This window comes from Leptonotus elevatus, chromosome 11 (genome assembly GCF_054856555.1).
Source record: "Leptonotus elevatus isolate MCC_2025b chromosome 11, RoL_Lele_1.0, whole genome shotgun sequence".
In the NCBI taxonomy this organism is placed as follows: Eukaryota; Metazoa; Chordata; class Actinopteri; order Syngnathiformes; family Syngnathidae; genus Leptonotus; species Leptonotus elevatus.
Window position 1 is genome coordinate 5,493,917 of NC_141249.1, and position 9,914 is coordinate 5,503,830.

The following is a 9,914-nucleotide window of genomic DNA, read 5'->3' on the forward strand; positions in this document are numbered from 1 at the left end:
TATTAAATGCATGTTAGCTTTCAGCATCAGATGACACTTTTCAAAATAAACACGCCATTAGCCATGATTTCGAACAAGCCAAGTTAGCCCAGTGGTTAGAGCAAGAGCCTGCCGCTGAGCATCTGGGTTCAAATCCCACTTGGACCACATTTTAGTACTTTAGTAATTTATCTTTCAATTTACTTCATTAGCACAAGCATTCAAATCTTAGCATTCAATTAATAGCATTGAGCTTTTCAGCATTCCCACGCAATTTCTGCAGAAATTGCACTTTGTTTAGTTCTTGTATATAATCGTGATGTTTTAAATTTCTTTCATTTGCCTCTTGCTGTTCTCTTTGTGTGTGCTTGTTTAAATGTCAACAGATGTATGCTCCCAGCTCCATTGTAAATGTCTGGGAGTTTCTTAATTGAATGTTCTTCCTTCTTCTGTCTTTGTCTCAATTGTCTTATTTTCTTTATGCCAAACTGTCCATCATTCAGTGTTTCTCACATCTCTGCTTTCACTCACCTCCTTTCATCAGGCATCGCAAGCCTCCAAGTGTCATGTCCGCCCTCGCTTTTAGGAAGACGTGCAATTAAAAAAATTCTGCATTTGATACCCCCCCCCCCCCTCCCCTCCTTTTGTTAAAGTCAAGTAATAGTTAAGCACATCTTTTGGGAGCTCTTTTGCATTAATTTAACCGGTAAAAAAATGTGTGTTTGACAGAAATCCTAGCTGTGAGGTGCATCAGGAACCAATCAGTTTGAATGTGATCGATCCCAGTCTACAGGACACACTGCCTCAATGTATCAACTCTCGCTGCAGCCAGAGATACAGCAGCAGGTTAATACATGGGAACACATGCACGGAATTAGTCATTCTACATACAAAAAAAAATGTAGGGGTTCCTGTTGACTTGCAAACATTGGGATAATAATAGTACAAGTACTGTATTCTGTTTCAGCGATTGTTTTGGTGTTTTGGATTGCGAGTGGTGCATGGTGGACAGTGATGGCAAGACCCATCTGGACAAGCCATACTGTGCCCTGCAGAAGGAATGCTTTGGGGGTATTGTTGGTGCAAAGAGTCCATATGTGGACACCATGGGCCTCCTTGGTGAGTCATTTAATGATCTTTATAACACTCAAGATGCTTGCAGTAACAACAACATCCTGCTGTTTTTGTAGACCACAGAAAAGCATTACATGACTCTTCCTTTCATTTAGTTTTGACTTTTTTTTTCTTTTTCTTTTTTGCTGTTACATTGGCACTCTCCCTGCAGTTAGATGTTTTTTAGTGAGCAAAATGAATTGTAGGTACAAAGTGTACCTGGAGCCATCATTTGTGTATGCTTCTGGCTTGTTGTTGCAGCAGGTGTCATTTCAAATACTTTCAAACTAACTTCTGGCCACCGCCCTTTTGTCTCCTTCAGATGAGGAGGTGGCATCTCTGAACATGATCAAAAGTGCCCCTGTGGGTCCGGTTGCCGGGGGTATTATGGGATGCATCATGGTGCTGGTATTGGCCGTGTATGCTTACAGACACCAGATCCACAGGCGCTCTCATCAGCACATGTCGCCACTGGCGGCACAAGGTATGAATGTTGGACATTTGTTTGTTGAACTGATTACAAACCAAAATTATGTCTGTGCTTTAAACCAGTTGATCAACAATGTTATTTATTAGTAAAATAGAGTGCTGAGTTTTAATTTTGGCTTTTGAGATCCGATTAAAGTGATTTAACAGAACTTGCTTTTGTTTCTCTTTACTACAAATGAAAACGGAATTGGCAAAGGCTAATTCATCCATAGAGAGATAGAGAAATGTTAGACGACGGCACACTGAAAACTCATAATACATATTGTATTATTGTTATCAATACAAATTGTTCTGGAAGTGAAGTTCTGTAGGTTGGCAGCTCAGGGTTCTTCTGCACCAGGATGCCACAAAACAGCAGCAATTCAATACTACTACACAATTAGCAGAGCAATATTTGTCTTGCTTTGGCTGTGTTGAACACAAAAATAGCGAAATAACAAGAAATAGTGTTGTCGGAATATGTGCCTCTAATGCTATTTGGTTGTCACAATGTTTTTTTTTTTAAACATTCCCAGCTTTTAAATGCAGTGTGATGCGTCACAAATGTTCATGTTAACACAGAATCTCTTACATTCTGACTCAATTTTCTTATCCTCTCGTTGCATCAGAAATGTCAGTGAGAATGTCCAACCTGGACAATGACCGAGATGAGAGGGATGATGACAGTCACGAGGACCGAGGCATAAGTAAGTTGTGTTTGCAGTATCACTTGACGAGGATGTCGGTCATTAAAATTAGTGTGAATAAAACATTGCATCATTAAAAAAGTTCCCAGGTGCCTTAATAAAATATCTCTGACAGTCTTCTGTCAAAATATACACAGGATAAAGAATAACAGTATACTTACCTTATTCACTCCCAGCCATTTTCACTGAAGCAACCCACTTTGCTCCCGGCTGTTTTACTGGATTTTGCAAGGCCCACAGAATGTTGTATTCTATTGCTATAAAAACATGGAACCTCCCAAAAGAAAGATTAGAGTCTCTTCTTTCATCAGGAAAAAAAGTAAATTTGTATCTGTTTCCATTTTGTATCAATTAACATTAGAATATAGCTAAGTTTCATCATTATTCACAAACCTGTTTAAAACACTGGGGAAAAGAGCTTCTTGCAACATGGCACTGGTTGATCTCTTATACTTACACTGGTAACAATTTTAGCTAACGCTCATCTGTGCTAACAGTTGAGCTTTGCTAACATTTTAGCTTTGAAAAATGTTTTCATTGTAGCCTGGCAGTCACTTGAGAGAGGGGCTTCTTCGGTGAGCCTCACTGCCAAGTCATGGGCGGGGTAACTTAGTGCAGGGGTGGTTATTTTGTAAAATAGCCCAATTGTAACGATGAAATTCTAACCGCTCGCATACAGACACATTTTGGGACAAAGGCAGATAACAAAAGATTTACAGTTGATGGCTGTTTCACACTTGATGGGTTGGCAGGCTTTCCCTATTTACTATTTGCATAAAAGCAATTAAAAAGTCTATTTACCAACTATGAGTCAGTCCCCTCTAAAATATGCTCTCCTTACTTTTAGTAAGTAATACTCGATTTATTGCTGCGGTGATCGAGAGGCATACCCACACTCCAGAACGACGACGACGGTACTGGGGAAGATCTGGCACAGAGAGTGACCACGGTAAGACACTTTATTTCATCTCTCAATTTTTGGGGGTTTGTTGTTGTTTTCTTGTTTGTTTGTCTTTTCACTTTTTCACTGGATTTGTACAACCCATGCTGAGTCAGTGAATGGTTAGCACTGGTGCAACCCACAGCAGAAGTCCATATTTGGGTTTTATATCCAAGAAATATACTGGAGAAATGATGGTACTTTACATTTGCGGTTCTGTACTGTTCATTTTGTTTTTGAACATATCTTATTGGGAGTGCGTTAGCAGCATCCAGGCTCTGGCATTCACTGGATGTGGGTGGATGGACAGTTCCTTTCACGTGGGCTCTTCACGCCCACGCAAGGCATCACGCTTCAGAGCATCTCTGCTAGTTGTTGCATAACTGATGACAGAGAACAAATGATAAAGAAGAGTGGGCTAAGAAAATCTTTTGGCGCAGTGTTTTAGAACGTAGCGACGTGCGATGAAGCCATCGAGGCAAACATGTTGGGTAACGCAGGATGAGGTCATGTTGAGTGGAAGCCAAATGGCTTGCATTTATATAGCAAGTCTCTCTTTGGTAAACAGTATGCGCCATATCCGGATTGCTCCACGTACAAAGAATGAAGAGTAGAGTAGGAGATAGTAGTTGAGTGGCTCACTCAAGGACACTTCCACTCGCCACTTTCCCCAAGATGCAAAAGTGATGAAAAATTAGACATCTGAGTGCAACACAAAGGCTACAAGGAAGATGAGTTGGAAATAATCGAGTGAGTGAGGGTGGGTGGGTGTTAGTCCATTAGGGATTCAAAGCAAATGCATTACTAAGTCGACACTTTAAAGTCGCTGCTTCTCTGCGCTTGAGTCAAAGGTGTCCTCCTACAACTGACTACTCTTAAGTATTAAAAGCATGTAGCAGACATTTTAATATCAAATTTCAATTACTATAGCAAATATGCACAATACTCATTCATGATGACAGGATAAATGATGATAAAGGAAGTTTGGGGTGGGGTACTTTTGTGTGTATTTGTGGTTATCAGTATTTATTGTTTGAATGCATCACATTGTCCCCCTGCCAACAATCACATTTATCACTGGTTGTCCTGCTGGCCTAGTTAACTGGCATGCTGGCAAGCCTTTCTATGACCTTAGGCTTGATGTGATGTGCAAGAAAAACTGTTCATGAATAAACATGTATATCCATGTTACTGTTGTATTATTGTGTGGCAACATATGGTGAAAACAAGCCTGGGGAGGGATTCCATTTGGGTGCCAAGAGTGTTACTTCAATGCACATCTATGGTATGTTCTTGTGTTTTACTGCTTCTTAAGTGGTCCCGTTTCTTTTGCAACCACAATCAATTGCACATTTTTGGATCATTAAGGAATTTTTTTTTGCAAGAAAACAAAAAGCACTATTTTGTAAAAAATTTAGTTAAAATAAAAAATCCCTTAATTAGAGCAGTGAGAGGGAACAGACAACGTCTTACAGATAATGTCTACACATAAATTGCTACCATGTCGCTCTGTTTAATCCACTGGTTACATGCAGCATGTCAAACTACTTGTATAGCTGACTGTCAACATTCCACATACAGCGCTGACATTTTGACTGTAATTTGTTCATCAACTGTGTGGCAAATGGTTCAGACAGGACAGCTATTTCATGACAAAAAAAAATTCACCTTTTTATGGAATATTGTTGTCAAGGAACTATGTTGAAGTGGGTTGAAGAGTTTCATTAAAACAAAAACAGTGCTTTGCCATCCATTTATCCATCTTCTACCGCTTATCCGAGGTCGGGTCGCGGGGGCAGCAACTTTAGCAGGGAACAGACTTCCCTCTCCCCAGCCACTACAACCAGCTCCTCCAACAGGATCCCAAAGCGTTCACAGACCAGCCGAGAGACATTGTCTCTCCAGCGTGTCCTGGTCATCCCCGGAGCATCCCGCCGCTGGGACATGCCCGGGAGGCCTCCAGGAGGCATCCGAACCAGATGCCCAAGCCACACCTCAATTGGCTCCTCTCAATGTGGAGGAGCAGCGGCTCTACTCCGTGTCCCTCCCAGATGACAGAGCTTCTCACCCTATCTATAAGGGAGAGCCCGAACACCCTGCAGAGGAAACTAATTTTTGGATCTTGTTCTTTCGGTCACGACCCACAGCTCGTGACCATAGGTGAGGGTAGAAACGTAGATCGACTGGTAAATCGAGAGCTTCGCCTTTCGACTCAGCTCCTTCTTCACCACAACGGACCGATACAGAGTCCGCATCACTGCAGACGCCAAGATACTTGAACTCCTCCACTTGGGGAAGGATCTCATCCCCGACCCGGAGAGGGCACTCCACCCTTGACTGAGGACCATGGTCTCGGATTTGGAGGTACTGACCTACATCCCAACCGCTTCACACTCTGCTGTGAACCGCTCCAGTGAGAATTGGAGATCACAGTTTGATGAAGCCAACAGCACCACATCATCTGCAAAAAGCAGAGATCCAATGCTGAGGCCAAACTGGACCCCCTCATCGCCTCGGCTGCGCCTAGAAATTCGGTCCATAAAAGTTATGAACAAAATCGGTGATAAAGGCCAGCCCTGGCGGAGTCCAACCCTCACTAGAAACAAATTCGACCAAACTCTGACACTGGTTGTACAGGGACCGAACAGCCTGTATCAAGGGGCTCGGCACCCCATACTCCCGAAGCACCCCCCACAGGACTCCGAGAGGGACACTATCGAACGCCCTCTCTAAATCCACAAAACACATGTAGACTGGTTGGGCAAACTCCCATGCACCCTCGAGGACCCTGCCGAGGATGTAGAGCTGGTCCACTGTTCCACGGCTGCGACAAAAACCACACTGCTTGTCCTGAATCCGAGATTCGACTTCCCGACGAACCCTCCTCTTCAGCACCCCCGAATAAACCTTACCAGGGAGGCTGAGGAGTGTGATCCCTCTATAGTTGAAACACACCCTCCTTTTTAAAAAGGGGGACCACCACCCCGGTCTGCCAATCCAGAGGCACTGTCCCCGATGCCCACGCGATGCTGTAGAGGCGTGTCAACCACATCAACATCCAGAGCCTTTAGGAACTCCGGGCGGATCTCAACCACCCCCGGGGCCCTGCCACGGAGGAGCTTTCCAACCACCTCAGTGACTTCAAACCCACAGATGGGAGAGCCCATCTCAGAGTCCCCAGACTCTGCTTCCTCAAAGAAAGATATGTCGGTGGAATTGAGTAGGACTTCGAAGTATTCTACCTACCGACTCATGACGTCCCGTAGTACTACTCATGTAGGCCTCTTAATGATTGGATAGGTGACTTGAGCTTGGCCGTTGTGTCGCTGTCACCCGTCCTGGCTTGGCGTCTTCCTATCTATCTGCACTCTGGCACACTTATCCAGTTGAAGACCATCAGGTCACACATTTTCACATGGGCTAGGCTGAGCCGTCCCCCATGTGGGTGGGCGGCCAAGACAGTATACTAAGAGTAGAAACCAATTTGAATAAATTAAACTTTCTTCCGCATTTAGCAGAAAAGACTCCAAAGCTGTGTACTTAATTGGCATCCAGTAAATAGTTCAAATGAGAATTAGTTTCTATAACTATTATAGCCTTGGGTCACATGGCACAAGAAGGCATGCTCAGTTACTGTCGTATCAACTGATTTTCATTTGATTGTTTTATATTTGTGACCTAGAAATGTCTTTGATACACATTTCCTGTAGAACCAGTCGACACCCAGTAAAGCAACTTGAAAAGTGATGAACCGCGATATAACGGGGGAACACTATAAACACGGTGTACTAAATTTTGCGTTGCTTTCTGCAGGCTACAGCACCATGAGCCCTCAAGAGGACAGCGAGAATCCACCGGGCAACAACGACCCACTTTCGGCGGGCGTCGACGTCGGTAACCACGATGACGACCTTGACCTGGACACCCCCCCTCAGACGGCAGCCTTACTCAGCCACAAATTCTACCCCTACCGACACACGCACACGCACCTTCACCCGCTGCACACGCACCACCTCCAGGCGGCCGTCACCGTTCACAGCGTGGACGCCGAGTGCTGATCCCACCCGAGCTCATCGTTGTTGCCATTCACTTTTTTTCCCACAAAGCTGAACACAAGATGTGTGGGTTTTTTTAACACACTGAAAATGAGCAAACTATTTTTATTGACTTTATTTTCGGAAGGAGTCGGCCCTTCTGGACTCTTTTAAGAGCAACCCTGGAAAAGAAACAAATTGCATTTCGATGAGTTGATTGGAACAGCTGTGAACGAGCGGAGGGCCAACACCAACACAAAGCAGTGGAGCCACCACGTTTTGACTTGTCATCACTACAGGACTCCCAGTAACATCATCTACATTCATAAAGAGGATGAACGTCATTTACACAAATAGAAAATCACTTTAATGGTAAAAGATTTTTAAAAATATATATTTATTCAAGTTTGCCGGACAAATACAAGAGCTGCATCCGGTCATATAATATTTGTTTACACATGCATTGTTGAGACTATTGCCGTTTCTTCACTGTCTCATTGTGTAAACAATGAGCCTTTATTAAAAAATTTGTGTTTGTTCGATATGGCTGATATCAAGCTTAAAGGGGATGTCAACCATAAACATTTCTTTATGTGACTTAACTGGTCTAAACATGACATTGTAATTAATATTACATTTGTGGAATACGAGTTATGAACCAAAATCAAGCTGTTTTTATCTATCTCAGCGGGCGGCCATTTTACCACTTGCTGTCGACTGAAGATGACATCTCGGTTGCTCAGGACTCAGGCAACGACCAATCACAGCTCATCTTTTTTCTGAAGCTGCGCTGTGATTGGTTGTTACCTGAAACCTGAGCAACTGTGATGTCATCTTCAGTCAACAGCAAGTGGAAAAAAGGCCGCCCCCTGAGATAGATAAAAACGGCTGCGATTTTGCTGCTTAACTCATATTCCACTAACGCAATATTAACCAAAATACCATATTTAGACTAGTGGGGCTGCTTAGAACATATTATTGTCAAGCAAAGTTGACTTCCCCTTTCAGGTCCATGTACAAGTCTGCTCTTTGTCCATGAAGCAGGATATCACGGTTATTGAATTAATGCTCAATTAACTTTCCATAATTAAACTGGAACTATTTTCTGTGTACACTTTCTGGGCGGAACATTCTTTCTGTAATACAACAATTACATGAAGGAAGTTGGCTTTCCACCAGCGTCACGACGAGCCGAACACTTGACACCTGCAACGTGTGTACTGGACTTGCAAGTTTCAAAATGGCCAAATTTGAAACGCGTTGTTGAAGAATGCGAAGGAGAGATGCTGCTGTTTTACAGAGGAGAGCTCCTCTGTGGTTAACCACTCAAAGTGTGTGTGTGTGTGTGTGTGTGTGTGTGTGTGTGTGTGTGTGTGTGTGTGTGTGTGTGTGTGTGTGTGTGTGTGTGTGTGTGTGTGTGTGTGTGTGTGTGTGTGTGTGTGTGTGTGTGTGTGTGTATTTTGTCTCTGTCCACACAAGAGAAGTGACGGGAAGAACTTGTTTACTGTGTTTGCGTGCGTTTTCATTGAATGAATTGTATTTTTCCTCAAGATAGTACGATAGAATATAGTTAGTTAATCCACTTATAGTTTTCCTCCTGATGAAGAGTCACAGTGTTGCTCAGTGGCTTTGATTGTTTATGAGGTCAAATTTAGACTTTTTGGTACAAATGTCTATTGTTTTCCAGAGATTCTTTAAGTAGAATCCTAAATAGCTATCACTCGTTTTTCATTGTTGCCAAGTAAGCCTCTGTTGTTGGGCTTGATATGGAAGTGTGTTCATGGTGTCTCGCTATATTGAGAATGCCTTGGATATGTTTTAGGTTTATTTTTCTTTAGGTCCATATTGGATGGAAGTCACTACTTGGAAGAATTCATACTTACTCACTTTTACATGAGACTTATCGTTTTACAAAGTTTTATTGTTTGTTGTCGAAGCTCCCAAATGTGTTATTGTAGATATGGGAAGAGAACGGTACATTTTTTAAATGCAGATAAATAAATAAGCTGAAGTGTGAGCAACACAAGCAAGCGGCCCTTGTAAGAAAATAATTGGCACACATGCTGTGGGTCAGTCAAACTTTGAAGTAGGTGGGGCCACAATGACGAAGAAAAAAAAGCTGAAACGCAATTAAAAGTTGCAAGAATAACATTGTATCTACAGTATATGAAGACAAAAGTGTAACGTAAAGAAATTTAACTTTTACGAGAATATAGCTGCAATATTAAGAGCATAAACTTCTAAATGTGCACTCATTAAATTACAACTTTTCCACCGCTATCACTGTAACAAGATTTCTCTCAATATTAAAATGTTATTCTCGTAACGGTGACCCCAGTACATCTTTAGAATCTTGTTCTAATGTCTGCCTGTTTCCTTATGAGTGCTTTCACAACTTCACGACTTCAGTTTACTCATACGACTCATTACAAGTCGCAATTCCAGTCCAAGCAAACTTCCAGGGCAATTATGTATTTCTTTTATTGTATGTTTTTTTTTTTAAGTAATAATTTTAGATTCTTTTTTGGGCATTTTTGTTTAAATTGTCAAAGGTTTTTAATCAGTATTCAGCAGCTGTTCTTTATGCCATGTGTGTACAGACGTAACATTAAATCATGTACTGAAGGATGTACATCACCCCCCTCCCGTACTGGATCATATCAACTTATCAAA

The 9,914-nt window shown here is 42.4% G+C and overlaps 1 protein-coding gene across 1 annotated transcript in view; it reads left to right on the plus strand.

Annotated features, from left to right (window-relative positions):
• Nucleotides 1–7,783, plus strand: part of cachd1 (cache domain containing 1) — a 70,671-nt gene extending 62,888 nt beyond the window's left edge. Inside the window, exons 22-27 of the mRNA XM_086090109.1 lie at nucleotides 709–825; nucleotides 947–1,098; nucleotides 1,415–1,576; nucleotides 2,190–2,267; nucleotides 3,115–3,216; nucleotides 7,021–7,783. Coding sequence (XP_085946235.1) covers nucleotides 709–825; nucleotides 947–1,098; nucleotides 1,415–1,576; nucleotides 2,190–2,267; nucleotides 3,115–3,216; nucleotides 7,021–7,265 — 856 coding nt within the window. The 3' untranslated portion in view covers nucleotides 7,266–7,783. The remainder of the gene's footprint in view (nucleotides 1–708; nucleotides 826–946; nucleotides 1,099–1,414; nucleotides 1,577–2,189; nucleotides 2,268–3,114; nucleotides 3,217–7,020) is intronic.
• The last annotated feature ends 2,131 nt before the right edge of the window (nucleotides 7,784–9,914 follow it).